The 22,212-nt window shown below is 34.2% G+C and overlaps 1 protein-coding gene across 1 annotated transcript; it reads right to left on the reverse strand.

The window, feature by feature from the left end:
• Positions 1 to 10,012: 10,012 nt before the first annotated feature.
• On the reverse strand, positions 10,013 to 20,398 carry LOC114124002 (centrosomal and chromosomal factor-like). Its single transcript, XM_027987158.2, has 2 exons — positions 19,130 to 20,398; positions 10,013 to 11,461 (listed from the first exon to the last, which is right to left on the reverse strand). Exons 1-2 carry the CDS (start codon positions 19,863 to 19,865, stop codon positions 10,917 to 10,919), a joined length of 1,281 nt encoding a protein of 426 aa, XP_027842959.2. The 5' UTR covers positions 19,866 to 20,398; the 3' UTR covers positions 10,013 to 10,916.
• Between the last annotated feature and the right edge of the window lie 1,814 nt (positions 20,399 to 22,212).

Raw genomic sequence — 22,212 nt, forward strand, 5'->3', positions numbered from 1 at the left:
GCATTCAAATTGCGAATCGGTAACCTTCACCACAATGAAAAAAAAAATGAATTAAATTAAATTAAAATAAACTACGCGTATACCTACTATGCCCATATTATAGACATAATATTATACATTAATAATAAGGTAATAACGTTTTCTAATACGTAAATATTTATATATATATATATAATATAAGCACCGTGCAGTATTTCACAAATGTTTTTCATTTCTGTACACGCACAACCGGTCTGCGTATAGGAAAAACACACGTGAGTGGTGTGTAAAACACTATATGGTTCAGGTCTATAGACTATACGATGTCGAAAAGTTTTGGCATTAGAATAATTTGTTTTAGGTCCAATTTGAATTTGCATTCGAACGGTGACGCGTGGGGAATCGGCTAAAACAAAAAGGACATTACAATGTAGAAAGTTTCTCTGTGGAAAAAAAATATACAATAAGTATACACATCACTATAACTTACAGGCACATAATATTATATTACGCACGCATATTATAAGGATACAACGAAACATATTCGATGACGTTGAATTCTAATGCCCTGAGAAAAACACGCAAGCATAATATTATACTATTCATATTAATAATAATAATATATATTATGCAAACTCAATTTTTGGATTTATCGCGCCACCGCGATTTAATATACATATATTATACTAGTGAATATCGACGTCTGAAAACTTTGTAACTACCATAATGTGTTATATTGATTACTAAAAAAATAATTGGGAAAATAATCGCTTTATATTTACATAACATACTAGGCAGGTAAACGAATCGTTCATACATATTATTATTATTATTATTATTATACTGATTACTGAAGAATCATGCTCAGCGTTTTCCGATTTCGGGTCACGTAGTACCAAATTCGAAGAAATAGCGTTAAGTGTTTGCAATTACATGATTTAGTGCACAGAACAGCTAATTACGTATTATACTAACTAACTAAGTTAACTATATAATAATACATCAAATATGAATATGAATATGAACATCGCGACCGTAAAATTTGTTTTTATTTTTAATTTATCTTATCCGGCTGTCGGCAGCATCGTCGATATTAATATTATAATTAACATAGTTTATATTATGTATTACGATATTATATAGATACCCATCGATCTATGTACTTCGTCACTGATGTTTTCGACCGCTCTTCGAGAAAGTTTAACCGCGTTTCGGTCGGTCGGTCGATTAGCTGCAATCGGCATAATCACGTATACAGCAACAACTACAACTACATATTATAAATACGAAATAGGTAATATATATGTATAAACAATGTAACCATTAACTGGTATTAACCAGTAACCATTGTCACCTCCGTCACCGGTGTATAACCACTGCAGTGATGATGTTCTCCTCTGCCGATCACGCGTTTCACCGGAAAGAACACCGTACCGTGTACCTCGGACAAGTTTAAAAAAGTGTGAAAAAAATAATAAAGCAAAAATATTAATAACAAGACAAACAAACACCGCATACACCGTACGACATAATTACAAACATAATATAATAAAATATGCATAGAGTTATAGTTGGTGCACGCCTCCCGAGATATTTCGGGTTTAATAATATTTATGTGTCAGCCAGAGGCCAGAAGACCATATACATACATACAACAATAACCGGACACGATAAAGACGTGTAGTGCTGCTACAACCATTATTATATACGCACAGGCATCACATAATGAAGTGACTATAAATTATATCGTATCTCTTCTGGGCGAAACAATAAACGATCCATTCGATTTTCGACGGATTCGCAAATCGATCGATGGCTGCTGCAGTGGCAGGCAAGCGGCAACAGCATAATGTTATTGAGTAACTTCCACACCGAAATATTTTATCGTTCTGAAAACCTCATCGTCAACGATCATATTATTAAACGAGTGCATAATAATATTATAATATTACAATAACGATGTATAAATTATGGACAGACTTATCGTGTAGCAATGATTTATAAATATTTATATAATATATATTACAATGCAATTTAAATTTTTTCAAAAACTCGAAATATAGTACCATTGTGATTAGTTACCGGCGGTGGTCACTGCGGATATATTTACCCAAATTATTATGAACCGATTCGTGTATATGTGATGCAGAGACAACATATTATATTATTATAATCATCGTGACGTGACGTGCGCCAATATTATGCCGGTCGGTTTCTTTGAACGAAGAAATTTTTTTCCAACCAAACAATAAGTTTCCACACAATTTGTGTTCTTTTAAACGCAATCGATTAATCATCGAGAAAAAAAATGAAGTACACATAATGAGTGTATATACTCGCGTTCGTGACTTAAATAAAATTAAAGTTCATTAAAAATAAAAATAGGCATACCGTATTTATTTTATGACTCGTTAATATAGTAGGCGTATATACTAGAAAAATGTCGTAATTGCTATTTTCGTCTGGTAAAAGAACACTTAAAACGTAATAATAATAATCGACGTTTTACTATGTGCACGTATGCTGCAGTAACGCACACGGCACTGTAAACACCGTATACAGCATCAACGTACTCCGTCTTTGCGGTATAGGAAAATTATAAAATAAAGTGGTGAAATTTCAAAGATGATATTATTATTTATCGATGATCACGAACCTCGTCTGGAGACACCGAACGGCGGCCGGACCTAAAATCAAAACGCGAATCACAAAACGAAAACATAATAACATTAATATAATACGTCATTATAAAATTTATACAGCGTAGGCATGTAATGTGTTTTAATTATTCACATGATCAATATTAAAAGATAAAATGTTATTATACTTTATATTATGTATATCATCGAATGACTGGCATCTGTAATACATCGGGAACGAATAAGTTGTTAAAATAATCGTATATTCAATATTATATATTGTTACTTAACGCGTGTAAGGTATACGTTACGATTAATTATAATAATAAACTATTTTGTAGTGCATACCATAGCAGTATCATTATTATATTATACATAAAGACACATTCCGCAACCTCGGACGTAAACAAAATAATACCTAACAATAAATAAATAAATGTTTAAATATTTTACATGGACGTTAAAAGAAAAAAAACAATAAAAACATAGTTATGTATGCAATACTTTTATAAATTATACACATGTTTTGATATATTATTATAACGATATTTAAGTAGGTATATAACCATTAAAGTAGAATGCGACGCTGTTGTTTCTGTAAAACAAATTATACAGAGCGATTCTTTTAATAGTGAATAATATTAATTTTTACAAATTGAAACACAATATTTTCTTGAGAATTTCTATATACCCACGTAAAATCGAAATTCTATTAAGTATTTTGTTAGCTGTGTGTAATATAAATAAATAATAAATAAAAACATTTAAAGTTTGGACAAGCGGTGTATCTGAGTATATAGTGAGCATATAAATATTTTCGAGGTATGCCACTTCTCTACAAAGGCTGTGAACGATTATTATCATTTTATTTAAATTACCACTTTAAAACCCATTGTAAAATATATAATACGATGTATACCTCGTTGGCATTTTGCGAGTTGGAAACTATAAATGATTTTCGTATTATCTTTAATGTTTGTAGTCTGTGTGTGTGTGTGCGTTTGTTTATATTATGCCTGTTCGGACCGAAAACGTTTTTCTGCGTTCGCAAATTCGGTGCAACGTTAACAAAAAAAAAAAAAACAAATAAATAATGTCTAAGTTATAATTATTATTGTTATTTTTTTCCTTACTATTTATTTTTTGCGAAATTGTCGGATTCGACCGCATATATATCCGCATGCCACGATTTTACCTCTTCTCGTCATTATTTGTTTGTTCGGTTGATGAGTAGTAGTTTTTTTCCTACTACACAATTCATTTTCCAGGATTGAATCATTTCCGTTAGTGACACAACCGACAAGACACTGTACTATTTTGCAAATACAATTGCGTATACCTACTCAATTCTGGCGTCTCCGCGTCATCCGCCATGGGAAAAAAAAACGTTCAAGCAGTGGTTTAACATTGCTTTCGAAAATTATTTGAACATTTTGAACTGTAGGTATCTGTATAAGAAACAATTCCTATAAAATAAAATGGAGTACACGAGACGACGATCATTATATTTTCATATTGCAAACTCGTTACAAAAATTAACAATATTATTGTAAAAAAAATATATAATTGGATATAGCTGGTATATCTAATTATATCTTAAAGGAGATGTTATAATTAGTAATTACGAAGGTGACGTAAAAATATGACGTAAATTATATGAAATTTCGATCGATTTCCATTATCGCTGCATGTTTGTTCGTCTTCTTCGCTATATTGTATTCTATATATAGACACAGAATATTATATTATATATTATTATAATATTACATAACGGCATAAAGGCATAGATGTTATGTTTTTTTTTATCACACGTCATTAGCAATAACACCGAAAGTACATCCTATCCGTTAAAGTACTCATTATTATTATTATTATTATTATTATTATTATTATTATTATATGATTATTATACGCATACACAATACACACGCGAACGCGGTTGCTATTTACGTCTCGATAATATAAGACAAATTAAATTTATTCCAAACCAATAACAACGTTCGCGCATGTACTTTATACCTTAATACCTGTATACAACGTCGACCGGAATGTCAATAGAGACTTACACATTCCTGCTGTTTCTGTTTGTACTGCCTTGCCCAGTTTCATTTTTGATACGAATCCAAAAAAGGCGAATTTCATACACTACTTTATTGCAGAGCGTAATAATTGTTATATTCAGTACACCGTCTAAACCTATACTGTCTTTGTGATTTTTTTCTCTCTCTTTTTTTCTCGCGCGACGCATTCCGACCAACACCGGTCATCGGTCGACGACTAAATTGGTTTAAAATTCTAAATCGTTGTACATAAATAATAAAATTTATAAAGTGTATCCTACGCACCGACGACAGGCGAACACCGTTTGTCTTCTTGACTTACGACCAGCTGGCTCGTAGTGCGACTGGCACGTTGTCGATATAGTTATTATTGTTTACAAACATATACATACATATATAAATGATATGACAGTATTATATTATATTATGCGTACCTCACTACCTTAATATATAGGTTACCTTTATGGGTTGGCCATTGTAGGTTGCCTCTATGATTTTCGGTCGACAACGCATTTAAACGTAATTACGTAACATGGTAACCTTTCTATGGTTTGCTGAATAAATGGATCATAATAATATAATAATATTATCTTATAACTTAGAGGTAGTCGAATTTAGAATACGCCGATGTCGGATAAAAACGCATACATCATAGACAAAAGTGATTAAACTGTATGGACATGCATAATTCATAAATCTATCACAGAATTATAACACAATATTCTTGTACTATATTTTGTCTCTCTCAGCAGCCACACTATTTAAATTATAACATGAGATAATAATAACTGTGCATAATTTTTTAATGGTACAGTAATTTTTTTTTTAGAAACTTTTTAATAGTTAGGTACATTTATTTTTTATTTTATGTACATATAATATATTAATAGCTGTTACGCGTTATAACTTGTTCAGGTATATATATTATATTTGATGTTTTATAATAACACCAAAATACAGAGGAAAAAAAACAGAGAAACTTTCTTGATTAATGAGCAGAATAAAAAAATATCATATTATACACACATGCATAAAAACGATACGGTTTCGAATGATACATATTAAATATAATTTCGGTGAAATAACGAAGTAGATACTAGAAAAAAAAACCGACGGATCGTAAAATTTACAATAAACAGACATTAAGGTTGAACGTTTAAAATTTTTTTCCGCATTCACATTTATACACGTACGAAACTATTAAACTACAAATTGGTTTGGCAATTTAGAAACTTTAAACGTTCGCATTACATATTTTTTTTTATCCGTATCACTTAAAAAAAGTCTATTAAAAACAAAGCACATTATTATGTTTCTTATTCGAAATGGCGTTCTTTGTCGTACCACGTGACCGTAATATATTTTGTGTATGTCATCCGACGTTATTATCACGACGGCAACGAAGTTTGTATTTAAAATAAAAAAAAAATCTATTACATAATACCACGTATAGACAAAAACGGCATTGTTGTTTTTTACCATTGCGGCGACACAAATGTTATAAATATATACGTATATACAATTGACTTTTTAGTTTCATTGACCCAATATAATTATTTACACGTGCATCTATAATATCACATTTTATTCGGTCGATTCTTGTGATTAAAAATAAAACGTTTTGAAATAGGTACTTTCTTTAAGCACGTATAAATGTATATTTAAAACAACGTATTAAACTGTAGTTTTTTTCTTGGCGGATATTTAAAAAAATTTAATCACATATGTCATACAACATAATGTATGCAAATTTGATTCAATTCTATGAAAACTTTTTTTAAAATATTAGATAGCTTTTCGACTATGAACATTTACATTGTATAACTGAGTACATATTTATTAACTAAAATCTACTAAAAAAGATTTTATTCAAAATCACAATAATTGACCGAGAATAAAATTGAACACTTAAATGTATGCGTGCTATACACAAATATACGCACAACTATAACGACACATTTTAAAAACTAAAGGTTGGCATTGTCATCATCATAATAATATTATTATGCATTATAAAATGTATAGTAATATAATTATTTACTGTTATTTGTTCTTAAATAATATTACACCAAAATCGAAAATCATATTATGTGAATAATATACTTTACCGGCAAATTGTAAATTTGTACACATTACACTTACACAGTTACACAGTTTCGCATTTTCTCTTTGAACGTATGAAATATTTAGCATTTTATATATTTTGTCATCGTGTAAAAATATGAATTGCGCATAGCGAAAACTGAAAAAGAGCAGATGCGTATACTCATGTGGCAATGTATAATATAATTAGTATTGTATATATTATCTAAAATATTATGATTTTTATTACGTGCATTATTTGTAAACTAAATTATTAACAATGATTAGGTAAATAATAAGTTATACTAAAAAAAAAACGCGAATCATAATTAATTACTTACGTAATTAGTAAAAACAGATACATTTTAATTAGTTTTTTTTCTTTTGTACAATTTATAAAAAGCAACGAGTTTAGTGATATTTTATTTTAGTCAGTCTGTCGAACATCAAACATGACGTGTGCCATTAGATCGCTCTACTTACCTATCATTCCACGATAATTTGATGTCCTACAACATAATTACTAAGTTCGGATCCATAATTATTATTACAATAAATTGGATTCCACTGAAATTGACTTTCTGACAACCATTATTATTACATAAAAACGAGAGCGATCACGAACATGATGGTACACAGGTGTAGTCTTTTCCCATGAACTCGAATCTGAAGTACGACATATTTTTGCAGCCAACTACCAACACGGTGAGCTCTACCTATATATATAGGAAAAACGAAACTCATCTGACGCCGTTGCCCATTAAAATGATGTACGTTCAACGTACCTATATATTGTGTTAGAATAAGATTAATTTTTTTATGCAAATACAGTACAAAGACCACATATTAAATGGTGTTTTGTATTTGTTTAGGTGTGATATACTCGTAGATTTTGTAATCGGAAAATCGACTCCCATCGGCTACCTATCTTTAATATATTATACATAATACGAGTATTATATTTTTTTATAATATTCGAAACACGTGCAAGTAAGTCGAATACCGCGATACGACTATACTATTTCAGAAATCACAATTTTATATTATATTCACACATGAATAACAATAATATTATGTTATCCAGTGGAATAGTGTAAGTAACGGCTTAACGAGTTTTAAAAGTTTTACTAACCCAAAACTCGTTAAAATGGGTTAGAACAATAAATTGAGCTTAAATGCTTTATACTACTATTAATATATAGTATCGAGATATAGTCTGGCTCACATAACCTCAGCGACACACTGCGGTTCATCTATCCAGACCTGCTGCAGTTACCTTAATATACTCAGGGAAGTCAAAAACAATAAAAATACATTTAGGACAAACAACAGTTCACACCATTCGAGAGCAGATGTAAACGGCTCCGGTAGGAAGTCACTTCTCCGAATTTTCTGCCATATTATGATATTGTTTAATATCCGTCACCATTTCCGCGTCCACACCAGACCATAGCAGAACCACCGTGAAAAAACTGTTAATTTTTTTTTATACTTGCTCATTTTGACATTTCCACGATTTTACTTCTTCCAAAAGACCTTTAAATTATAATGTCACACGCACTCTTCTAGAGGCGTTCCCTCCGTGACCTTTGAGCGCACAAAAGTATTCGCACACAGGAAAGGATGGGTGATTTCAGTTTTTCTTCGTAAGAGAAAAAACTATAAATATACATTATATTTATTTATATATTATGTCATATAGAACGTTTAATGTTTATATTGCTGGCGTATTGCGTCATACATAGTATGATCAGCCATTCTTTAAAATAAAACAAAGTAGCATTTAATAATGCAGCCGTTGAAATCCGTATTTAGATGCCGTATAAAATATAGTGTGTTGTATAATGCACACAATTTTAGGCCCAGGAGTATAATATAATATTATATAGGTACGCAGTGTATAAAAAATAAATAACGAACCAAATAGCGTTTCCTTTATATAATCTCGTGTATTTATTAAATTGTTTTTTCTCATGTTAGGTATTTTTCTTTTAACAAATAAACCACGTCCTGAAATTAGGATAATTACAAAAAAAAAAACTTTTGTACAGGCTAAAAAAAAATAATAATATATTTATATGTCTAACGTCTAATTTACAAATAGAATACTAACATTACGTGTGGTATCTAAAAATAAATATTACAAATACAATATAGTTATAAATATTTCATTCGTTTTTAAAATGTTATTCGAAACAAAAAAAAAAAGTTTAAACGATAACGAAAAATGGGAAAATATGTCAGAGAATTAATTATTAAGGTGTATCACAGGCCGATCAATTTTTTATTGTTTGTAAAGAAAATAAAAATGTATTATCTAATGTGTACTTGAGTGTATTTATTTTTGTTTTTTTCCTCGAACGTAATCGAGTCCCTATCGTATGGACTTGTTATCATTATTATTATTATTATTATTATTAGGCCTGTGAGTGATTATTTCGAACGAAACTCTCCCCCCTCCCCGTGAACCCACTGTAAATGTTTTGCCCTATCGTAGGAAAAAAATATAATATATTATTATTTATATAATATGTATGTTTAGCTCTTTGGCCCATTATCCAACCAGACTAGATAAAAATTACACAAATTAAACAGGCACACCTAATAAGTCGTAAATATGTATAATGATAAAATTATATAGGAATGTACACTTTTATGTATATATTATTATTAAGACGATAATGATGAAGATGACGACGATGAATCGAAAGAAAATGTAAATAATTTATTTTTTTTTGGTTTTTTTTTTCTATTTTCTTTTTAACAATAACGTCTACGTTTGGTATCAGACGTAAATTAATTGTCGGTCATAACACGTCTAAAGTTTGAAATTGATTCCAATAAAAACAAAAAAAAAAAGGGTATAATTTTCATTTTTATACATATAAGGAACTTATACAGTATTTTCATACCCCTGACTGTTTATTATATATATTATTATTATTATTATTATTATTGTATTATATATACTGTAAAAGGGCTAGTCTTTTATTCATATAATTTTTTTAAGATATTATATTCGTTCAGTCTTTACGCAGAAATCTATTTATAATACAATATATTATTAAATATACCCTTGGAGAAAACGGTGGTTGGTATTTTTCTCGATTTATTTGAAAACAGCGAGTGGTTAATTTTTCGTGCGTTTTCTTCTTTTTATTTTATTTTTTTAAAAATTTTATTATCACAATATTTCACAGCCAACACAACAAAAAGCGACACGCACGAACTATATAGAAGAAGAAAAAAAAATTGGAATCATCATAGTATATATATATTATTATAATATAATATTTGTACACGACGACGACGCACGTTTCTACCGCCTGATCCGTGCGTCGTATTTCGAAAAATAAATAATAAAAAAATAGTTAAACATATACAATATTAAACGTATACCTCTACGTTCCAGACGTCCGGCGGTCGTGAGGAGGGGGTGTCCGCTAAAAACAAAATAAAATCTCACGTTTGACAACTATTACCACGCGGCGGACACACGACACCCCCGCCCCACACCGTGGTGTTTGGCCGGACGCTGTTTTCGCTGCACGCGCATACATAACAATATACATGCATTAAATAATTTGAATATAATATAAAAATGTTTGCGTGTGTGTATTTTTTTTATCATAATAATTATTATGTATAATACGAATGATAATAACAATATATAATATGATCACAACGCATTACATTGTTTTACGACGTGCAAGCAAAAACAGGTGAAAACTCGAACGCTAATACAATATAGATTATATATAATATATATAAATATTATTATTTTTTTTTTTTTTTAGATTTTTGGTTAATGATATTATTATTATTATATCGTCGTTATATATTATATTATATATATTCTCGTCGCGGTCTACAACTATGTATAATATTATTATGTTTATATACACGACACGCTAAACGCGCGCGTACATGACATATTACAATTATAATGATAACATATATAATATATAGGTAGGTGTGTGCGTGTGTTATTATTGATTTCACCGTTAACACGTCCAATACCTAGTTATTATATCATATTTTTCTCGTAGATCTATTCGATCTGAACGCGGTTTTTTATTAAAAAAAAAAAAAAAATGTTTTAACAGTCTAACTATCACAAAATATAATAAAAATATCTTATCAACTCCGACGACGTTCAGAACATGTACGTGGGCGTCAGGATGTTGTTGATAGGGTCGGTGATACGTCCCAACGTTTTCGTCGGTTTGCCACTGTACTCGTTGCGCAACACTGCTGCGATGGTACCGTTAAAACCCCAAAGCTGTGGAGTCGTAGGTTCGTTTTGCCTCGACTTGTGGTACTCTTGGTGTTGTTGTTGTTGTTGTTGTTGTTGTTGCTGTTGTTGCTGCTGATGATGGTGATGGTGATGGATGTGTTGCTGTTGCTGTTGCTGCTGATGATGGTGGTGTTGCTGCTGCTGTTGCTGATGATGGATATGTTGATGGTGTTGCTGCTGCTGCTGCTGCTGCTGTTGGTGGTGATGGAGGTGTTGTTGTTGTTGTTGTTGTAAATGAGATGATTGTGGTAAATGTTGTTGTTGTAGTTGTTGTTGTTGTTGTTGGTGATGGTGGATATGGTGTTGCTGTGGTTGTTGTAGAGGTTGTTGTTGAGGCACCGACGGTTGTTGTTGGGCTTTGCGCTTTAATAATTTCGCCTGGCAGCAAGAACACCCTTTCGGCACTAAACATGGACAAAAAATAAAAAACGCCATCAGAACACGTTTTTTTTTCTTTACATTTTTTTTTCATCGTTCTTTCTTTTAATTAAAAACTATTTGATCCTTTTTTTTAGTTCCCCTTTACTTTTAATTATTTACTCGAACCCGAAGAAACCCCGACGAATTAATAAAAAGAAGACCCTTTATTATATTTATAAATGCTATACAATACGATCGACGAAAACGGATAGGGAGGCAAATTTTTCGTCGTCAAAAACTTCTTTTAAACCTGCAGACGATTCGACGGCGAATAAAAGTTTTCTTTCTCGTCATAAGAGGAAAGGGAAAGATAAAACATTTAAAAACAACAAAATTACGACAGATCTAAAGTAACGTAGTATTTCTGCGGATAATTTGTACGAGTACTTAAATCAAAATATAATTCGACGGATATATACTATTATCTGTATATTACGTCAGATCGATGATTTTTGATTTTAAACGCTGCTCAATGTGCATAATTATGTACAACAAAATCAAAGTACCTGTAACCAAATAAATTGAATTACAAGACAGAGTGTGTTCGTCGAGTCGTGTACAGTACGGCCCTCAAAAACTGTTTATCGGTTTTGTATTTTCAACACACAACTCCTAACAATTCATGATTTTGACGTCTAAACCAAAATCTATTCAGTCTGAACGAAAATAATTAATTTTACGTCTGGCGTCGCATTAAAATTTATTAAAAATAGCAGTACCTCTATATTATACGAGTACCTGCATTAAAATTACAAAAACGCAATGTTTTTCGATTTGAATGAAAAAAGTTTTTTTACTCTAACAACTAGAAAGAAAATATTTTCTTAAAACTATATACGAAATCTTAAGTTTTGTGTCTCTATAATATTTCAACCATAAAGGAAAAAACTGTCAACTGGAAATCATTCTTTAAAAACTTTTTTCGCGATTTAATTGAATTATAATATTATATTATATACATATATATATAGGTACATTAAACAAACTGGTATGCTGAATTATTCATACACCCTTTTAAATCAAATATTTAAATATAACGTTATTAACGCCTGACCGAAGCATAATAATAATTATCATTATTATTATTATTATTATTATGCTCGTAAAAATATAGAATACCACTGCAAAAGTATAAACAATGAGTATAAACTTAAAGCACCATTCTATTGTATAGATTATGTGTATAGGATATGTCTACTATACTCATAAAATTGGTACTTGAAGAATTTCATTATTTTATAGACACAGAAAAATTATGTGCTACTGTAGAAATCTCTGGAGAGAGAAATGCATAATATAAACGGAAACAAAACGTTTTAAAATAAACCAATTTGATGTTTTAATGCATAAAAATTTAGTGGCACCACAAAACCTATGAGTATATATATATATATCAACTGATGTTTATCTATACGACACGGAAGAATAGGAAAACCAAGATTGTACGAGAAGAAAAACAATGTAAATGTAAATGTTCTTGGGAATAACTTGCAACAACAATAACCCGACATCGTGGCACGTCTGGAAGAAAACGATGGGCTGCAGATGTATGGGTTATATATTATTATGATTTCATAAACGTCTAATTGGCTAAAATACTCGATTTTTTTAGTGGACGACGGTCGAGGCAGCAGACCTATTTCCCTTCGTTTTAGTAATTAATTGTGTGTGTGTGGTGTATGTTTTTTTTTTTTACTACTTTATCCGTGGAATAAATTTAAACAATATTATTTTGTTTCGTAACGTTCCAATGGTTTAAACTAATTAAACACGAATCGCGTTCTGTACGTTTCTCCAGCCGTCAGTAGTCGATAAATAACTATTAACAACCGGTGTGTAGGAAAATACGAAGTATACAATTATATAATATGTTCTATCTTGAGTGTATTTTTAATGCGGGTTGTAAATTTTTCTGATGAAAAATACTGTTTTTCACTCGTAATAGCCTGTAGTATAGAAGTTGTAGGTGTGGTGGTGATTGCAGTTTATACTTTATAATTTAAATATTATTATAATATACACTAACGCGCACGCGCATCCCAATATAACATTTCATACACACAATACGCACAATATCTATACATGTGGACATTGAAACGACGGTCGCCAGTTTAAAAATTATCATTTTTCCGGTCCGACGGTTTATCGCCATATATACAATAGCAATAATAATAAACGCATAAAACATACACACACATTCCGCGGACCACATAAATAATATTGCTGTCCGCGCGAATAAAGGAAAGACCTCACTCTCATAACAACCGGTAAAATAATAAATATAATATTATAATGTACATTTGAGTGTATTGTATCATGGTATAAATGGACCATTTGTGTGTGTGTGTGTGTGTGCCTGCGTACGAGTATTATAAATGTGTAACGATTGTAAATTATTGCAATAAATCGCCGGGCCGATGTCGTATAGTCGCAGTGTAAACCGGACCCACGACGTATACTTAAAAAGAAACGACGCACAAACACAACCAATTTTGGGGAGGTGGATTCTGCGACGGAGGAATGAATAGAGGGAAAAAATTGATCAACATTTTCGATAAAAGGCGCATGCATTATCATACGCTTCTTTTGTCGACGTTCTTTCTTCTTTTTAGCACGGATTCGTGTTCTCGGTATGCGGTGCATACGGTGAGCTCATTCGAGTTTAGGGACACCCACCGGGGGATTGGCGCAAGACGAAAAAAGAAAATAAGCATTTGAATATTATAAAGACGTAGACTTTGTGTGTGTATATATATCACTCTGCCATTATTATCGTGAACGCGAATGCTTTCCAAAGAGACAATAAATCGTATTTCGTTTAAAAATACGCACACATTCGATGATAAAACCAATCGAAATAAAAATATTTAAACACGTCTTAATTGGTGAGAAAACCGTACACCAAAAGACATCGATGATGATAATAATAATAATAATAATAATTGTGAGTTACCGCACGTTCTTAGAACAACATAATCGCATAATAATAATAATAATATAATAAGCAATTTAGATCGGTAGTATCGATAAACGGCAGCGAGCCGGTCTACCGTGGCCGGCGGAGAGCGAGAATAGGTTACCGGCAGTCGTAAAGTAATCGACGAATTCGCTTATTATTATCTACCTTTAATATAAACGTATAGTGAAATCACTGTACGTTGTCGGAACAGCAAATACCATCGGCGAACGATTTTAAACATTTTTTCTGTCTTCCCTCGGGCAACGAGAGTTAAATAATTAAAAACTATGTATGACGACATCGTCAAAAAAAAAAAAAAAATCGAAAATTCTGTGGAATCATTCCGCGAGAGGGGTCGTCGTCGAGTCACGAGCACGCATACAGTAATGTGGTCAGACGGCCACACGTCCTTATATATTATATATTATGCGATAAACGTACAAACTGCGTGTCGAGTTTCCCGTCGTCGTCATGTACGAACAGAAACTCCAAAGACAGCCATCGTGAGTTGGCCGACCATAATATAATATAATGATATGCGCGAGTTTACAGATACGATTTTGTAATATTTACAAGACGTATGAGTATAACCCCGCACGCAACCACGGGCACGTATATTTCTCCGGTTTTTGTCCCTCGTCGTCCCGATACAATATAAACACATGAATACTAATAATATTATATTAGACCGTCTTTGACCAACCCGACCCCGCAAACACTTAAAAATTATTTTGTAAGAAACAACACGACCGGGAAGCGGGCGAGATATTGATTTTAATGAGACCCAATTTATGACGACGGACAGAACACGCTGCTGCAGATGGAAAACTAATAAACGACCAGGACGACGGGGTTGAGAGGCAAGGGGAATTCGAGCAAATCGAGAGCGTGCGACAAAAATTAGGGTCAAATACGATTTATTATGTATATTATATTATACACACAGTGTCGAATACACTACGTATAGACAGAGGGACGGTGTTTTTTTTTTTTATCATTATTTCTTTCGTTGAAAGACGAGTGCGGGAATATAACTTTTTGTCGACAAATATTATATGTCATCGTATGCGTAATTTGTGTTGTTGAAAAAATAAAAACGTTTCGCGCGTGGCGTGAGATGGAAAAAATTAGAAACAAAAAACTCTACAGTCGATTTTTGACACCGTCTTTATCCTGCACACTCTCTCACACTCGCGAGCATTTCGATAAAATATGAACACGTGATTTAAATATTCAACATTATACGCCCGAGTCTGGGAACCGAATCTTGTGGCACAATTCTCGACAACGACGTGATAACGGGTCTATTTTGTTTTACGCGCAGCCTTATTATTTATTATTATACTTTTAAACTTGCAGTATACATATTATAGTATATTGTACTTTAATGTGGCAAAAATTTAAAATAGAGTTTCGCTTTGGTGGTCCATACGTGTACCTATTATTAATGGTATAATGCGAACTACTGTCGAACATACGAGTTATATAATTATAGCCACCGGTGGCAAAACGACGGATAGGGGGGAAAACCGTTCGCAAATTATACGATGACGCGCCTTTACGCTGTTCTATATATTATTATAATACCGGGAAATCGGTTACAGCAGCAGTAGATTTCGTCGTAAACGAAAACTTTATTACTGCGCGGCGATAAAAACGGACGCAGCGAATTTCCGGAAAAAAATTTCGCTTACTGCGTGTAATCATTTTATAGCACGATAAAAAAAAAAAAAAAAAAAGAAAAAAATGACGTTTAAAAGAAAAAACGGCTGTCGGTCAAAATCGGTTCTCTCGTCCGTTCTCCGAGCGTAAATATAACATGAGAAAAAAGACGCGCTTTGCAGTTTACGCCGCCGTGCAGGTCGTAGACGTACGTATATAATAAATAAAGTACACGTAATAGGTAAGTAGGTATAGTATAATGGGCGTAAAGTGTATGGGGAGAAAAATTGTTCTTCCCATCGCACGCTATCGCAATATTATATTATTATACTCACACACGACGCACTCGTACGATTCTCTTTTCTTTTCTTTTTTTTTTTTTTTCATATCTTATCATTTATCCGTAGCCTTTTTCGAAGACGATAAATTTCGACACGACTCCCCCGGGGCCCCCCGCCGCCAATTGTGTAATGTACACGAGCTCGCCAGAGCATTGTCGTCGTCGTTCTACGGGACGCGAACGTGTGCGAAGCCATTAACAACAACAAGTGACACACACACACGTTGTCTCTCGCGGGTGTATAATACATTTGAAAAGGATGACCAAATGTGTGTGTGTGTGTTATGCCGTAATATCTGAATACAATGAGCGTATACACCGTATCCGTTTCAGCCGTCTGACACCATTGTGCGCGTGTATCGGCGGCGGCTCGCACGTTATGCATGAGTCATGAGCAAAATTTCAATAGACATCACACGTTACACACACACAAACTGTTATTATTATTATTCACCCGCAGACGTGTCGGAATAATATAATAATGACGACCACGTTGATGACGATAATTATTATTATGATGAAAAAAAAAAAAAACGATTATTATCATAATCATTAGACGTACCAGCGATAGTATATAGGTACCGCGGCAGCAGCTGTTGCGGACTATACGCATAACACGACTGCAATAATCGTATGCAGTACCTGTATAAGTAATACTGCTGCCGATACTAAAGTTCAGAGGACGCTATCGTGCCGATTTGGGAAATTTCGTTTAGCGCCGTCTTCGATTCTGCAGTTTTCGTGAGAGGCATTATACCTAATAATATTGTTTTACATACGACTTTTATATTGTTGTTCGATTTTCTATTTTTTTTTATCATCATTATTATTATCATCGTCATCATCGCCGACGGGCGAAATATTTCTGTGCCGAGACAACACGCACCTGTTATAATGATTGAGTGCGAGTACGCTAAATATTAATTAGTATATTTAAATGTGCTCATATATACTCTTGCGGACGACGACGGGAGATTTATAGTAGCTGTTCAATTAGCCAAATATATATATATTGCTTCGACGTGTTTTTTTTTATGCGCGGATATAACATTCGTCGTTTGTTATTAAGAACGGATTTCAGACACAAGGTTGTTTGAAAGTTGATACGCCGAAACAAATCTACATATTAAACGGAAACTGGGCAAGAAAGTTCGTCGTTTCTTGACATAGTCAGCAGCGGTTCGCTCATTTAAAACGCTGTTTCGATTATAAAAAAATGAATAAAAAAATCGAAAACGTTTGCATGATTTGTATAATTTGGGAGGTTTATAAACCCTAGGCCATAATAATTTATCGGTGACGGCGACGGTGTTGTTATTGTAATTTATTAGCAAGGCCCCCGAGGGACAAGGCCCCACATAACCACGGGTGAAAACAAAACAGAATTAAATGAGATACGCGAGCTGCGCCCGAAAAAAATATAAATAATAATAAAGCGAGCGTAATTAGTGTATACAGAGTTAAGTGAAGTCGGCACTGCCGTGATTTAACGCACTTCCTTAGTGCTAGCTCTTTGACGAAGGGTGTTATTCCCGGAAAACTTTCCGCGAAGGAATTTCTCTCGATTTCCGAAATGAAATTATCCGACGAGAAATATAAAAAATAATAATATTAAATACAGTCCTGGTTTCAAAGGGTATACGGTTTTTTCATTTTTAAAACTCGCTCAGTGTGTAATTAACAAAGGTTTCTTCTTTATACCCTTACCTAATACTTTTTACTTTTTTTTCTTTTTCGGACCTATAAATCAACGTTAATTACGGACGTAAATGTGATAAAAAAAACCCTGTTCTTTCCCGCCCCCTTACGTGTACGGGGCTCAACGCGAACGAGTCTTTGTGCGAACGATGGGGCCCCCTCGCACCGGAGGAATACTAATTTTTCATTCGCCGACAATACGCCAAAAAATTGGTAGGTATTTTTTATAAACTTTTTAAATATTAAAATGTACAGGCGACACCACCCTCCGTCGACTTTGCACGTTCCGCCGCCAAATTGTAAAAATGCAAAGCGAAACGGAATGCTCGCTTGTAAAAAAAAAAAGTTATAGATAGACGGGAACGAGCGAACAACGCGACGGGATGACATAATTGGTTTTTGTTTTCGGCGTACACGCGCTTTTAACTCGACGAATAAAATAGAATCAAGAAAACTCGTATACAATTACGATCGTTTACCGAACTAATTATTTCCCACCTCGGATTACGATAAGCTGGCAGCAGGCGCCAGCCGGATACTAATATTTTTGTTTTTTTAAAAATTTGGAACAATGATATGACAAAAATGCGAATGGACAAACACGTACGAAGTATAGAAAACAAGATTAAAAAGTTGTAATTCGAGATTGTTTTTGTTCTCCAATCGTGGTATAGAACGAATAAAATTAACAAGAGCGTAAGAAAAAGATTCGTTTTGAAACTTATGATAACCGAGAGATTAAAGCTTCGATCGTTGTGAAAAACTATTCGACACCTATGTAGGTAATGACGAGGAAAAATCGTCAACCAAAATTAAACTCTCTCCAAACGCAAACGGATCAGTACCCCGTTCGCGCGACAACAGCTGATAATTATCAAAATACGATTAATTCGACGGCGTCGAAGACGACTTTCCTACGCAAGAAAATAATATAAAAATATATCATTCGTACATATAGGTACGATAAAACCGCGAAGGAATCCTTCAACTAACCTGTCATGTGGGTTTTGTCGGTGGGCAAGGCGGCCGTCATCATCGGGGGCGGCAGACTGGCCTGCAGGTGCTGTTGGTACTGCCGCTGGACCATGTCCAGGGTGCGTTTGCCGTCGTGGTGTTGGTGCTCGGCGCTGGAGCCCAGCGGGGGCCACTGGGACGCGCCGGCGGCGGCGGCCGCGGCACCGGTCACCATGCCGTAAACGCCGGCCGCGGTGGACGCGGTCACTCCGGGCGCCGGTCCGGCGTACGGTTTTTTCGCGGGCGGCGGCCCGTCGGCGTTCGAGACGACCGCCGACCTACCGCCGCCGACCGCGGCCCCGGCGGCCAACGACGGCCTGCTCCGGCCGGAAGACGCGGCGGCGGCGGCGGGCATGTTGTTGACGAACAGGCTGCGGGTCCGGCTCTCGGCCTTCCGGTAATACGACGGGTGGATCATGAGCAGCGGCTCGACCTTGCCACCCACCGGCGGCTTGGCCGAGCTGGGCATTTCGTACTCGACGCTGCAGTCGACGTGCAGGGGCACGTTGAAGTCCTTGACGCGGTACCCGGACGGCCCGGTACCGGAACCGGACGACCCGGACCGCGACGACGGCGATCCGCTCGCGGAACCCGCGGCCGCGGCCACCATCAGGGCGGACGGCACGCCGGCGGCGGCGGCCAGCGGGCTGGGGTACGACGACCCGTAGCCCGCGATCACCGCCTTGTTGTAACACGTAGTGGCGTTCAGAGCCATCGGGGTGAGACGACGACGACGACGACTACGACGAACACGCACGCCGAAGATCACCGCGTACGGCGACGACACGCGCGCGATTAACAACGACGATACTCCTCCTCCTCCTGGAGACGCCGACGACGAGAAACACTGGCGACGGTCACTGCGAGCATCTGGCGCACGAAACTCGATTTAATAACAATACTAATATACGATTATTATATACTGTGGACTTAAACGATTTCACCAGATTTTTAAAATTTTTCTTTTAATATAGGTAATTAACAATTTTTTTCTTAGATCACCAAAACAGAAAAAAAATTTTCAATTAATCAAATATGTAATTATAATAATAATAATAATAAAAAAAAAAAAAAACTAGTCGCAATAATCGAAACAAATGGCTCGGGTATTAATGTGATCGACGACAAAAATAAAAACAAAAACACGCACGAGTGACGACTACACAACACGAGTGAACACGGTCGTGCGGCGGTGCGTTTACTGAACAGTTTGACGTCGGACACCGGACTGAGTAGTGACTGGCGCGCTCCTTTCAGACATTATGCGGCGGTACCGCTGACTGCTCGGGCGCGCGCGACCTGCCGGGAGCTATCGGTGGCGCGACCTAGTGGCGTTTTCTTCGTCCACGCGTGAAACATTTTTTCGGTATAATAATCATAGTAATTTCTTTTACTATACCTATTCTTGTTGTTGTTGTTATTGTTGTTGTTGTGTGTTATCATTGCCGTCATTACTATCACTGTCGGTTAACGATCGGCTGCCAGACCTGAGGGACGTCGTTAAAAGGGAACAAGTCGATTTTTTTCCATAAAAGTTATCGTTGTAGTTACTGAATATATATTTTAATTTTTTTTCGTTTTTCTGTCTACAATTTTCCCGCCCGAGACGAATTGGATGCGCCTCCGATTTGACGATGACACGACGTGCGGACGCAGCGCTGACGCGTTCCCCTTTTTTCATTTTATTTCCTATCATCGTTTTGTCTCTCCGCTGTACCGAATATCATAATATTATATACATATTATATTATGATGTTCGGTAAACGTAGTTTAATTTTTCTTCTACGTTTCCCTCCCCTTTGCCCTGCTGCCAATCAAACATATTATGAGAAAAACGACTTGGTCACAATAACGCATCATCTGCAACCCGTAAAAATTGGTTTTTCTGAACGTCAGAGTATTACATTGTACTTCGCGTTTTAAACGAAAACAAAACCATGTTATACGCCTATATTATTATTATTATTATAATCTCTGGCCGTCGTTATTTTAATTGTTTCCAATAGAAGCGTTACGTTTTTTTTCAATTTTTTTTTCACGGTGATTGATTATTACGCAAATGCATTGTTTTACGACTTTCTCGCCGCGCGGTTCCTCTTCGAGTTTTTTTCATATTTTTTTCTTTGGTCAATTCGCGTGACCCAGTATACCATTATAATAACAATAAAATATTATAGTTTTATTTATGTATAGCTGCACCGAGTTCCCATAATATTATAACGCTTCGCAAGTGGTGCTAATAGACGACATACCCATTGTTCGTTCGTAAATTTAACGCTGACGAATATGAATATCTATTATCTTCAACCATTATTGTAATACATTACAGACTACAGTGTATTATTATAAATTCTCAATATTCTCATCGCATGTATTGTGTATTATCTTGATAATTTAGAGTATCTTTTATTTATACGCTAAAATGGTTGTCTGAGATAAATTATCTATATAATTTTTTGCAATAATGTGTTTTATTTTTAGATTTATTTTATTTTCGTAGACGGGACGTGTTTTTTGTAAGTTATTGCATAAATATGCTACAGTAGTGTATTTTTTTTTAACAGTATTGTATTATTGAAGGTACGTTATGTTATTTGTTTAGTTGAATATTAGATAATTGTAGATAAAGTATGTAGGCGATAATTTGAGAAGAAAGGCCTATGATAAAATTATTATCAATGATAACTTATGTCATACTAAATAATTTTTTATTCGTATACCGTCGATAGTTTATTACAAGAAACTTTCGTTCAACATAATCGCAACAATTTTCGTTCATCTTATATGAATGAAATGTGAAAAATGCTATAAAAAATAAAAATTAAGAAAATTTACTAAAATAGTCAAAAGACGCAAAATAATATACTTAAAAAAGATGACTTCACATCAAAATCTCAGCCCTTAATGACTGACAGAATATTGAACACGAAAACATAAAACATTTCTCTGTTAGTCGATTTATTACGTATGTTTTACTATAATTATTTTGTTATATAAAGTAAATATTATAATTATTTATTAATTCACTTTAAACAGTTTAAACACAAATGGGTAGGTATAAT

The sequence above is a fragment of the Aphis gossypii genome, chromosome 2 (assembly GCF_020184175.1).
Source record: "Aphis gossypii isolate Hap1 chromosome 2, ASM2018417v2, whole genome shotgun sequence".
Lineage (NCBI taxonomy): Eukaryota > Metazoa > Arthropoda > Insecta > Hemiptera > Aphididae > Aphis > Aphis gossypii.

Coding starts and splice junctions, on each gene's coding strand:
- LOC114124002 (XM_027987158.2), bottom strand. CDS start 19,865: ATGGCTCTGAACGCCACTACGTGTTACAACAAGGCGGTGATCGCGGGC. Junction 11,462..19,129: donor CGACAAAACCCACATGACAG/GTTAGTTGAAGG, acceptor GTCCATGTTTAG/TGCCGAAAGGGTGTTCTTGC.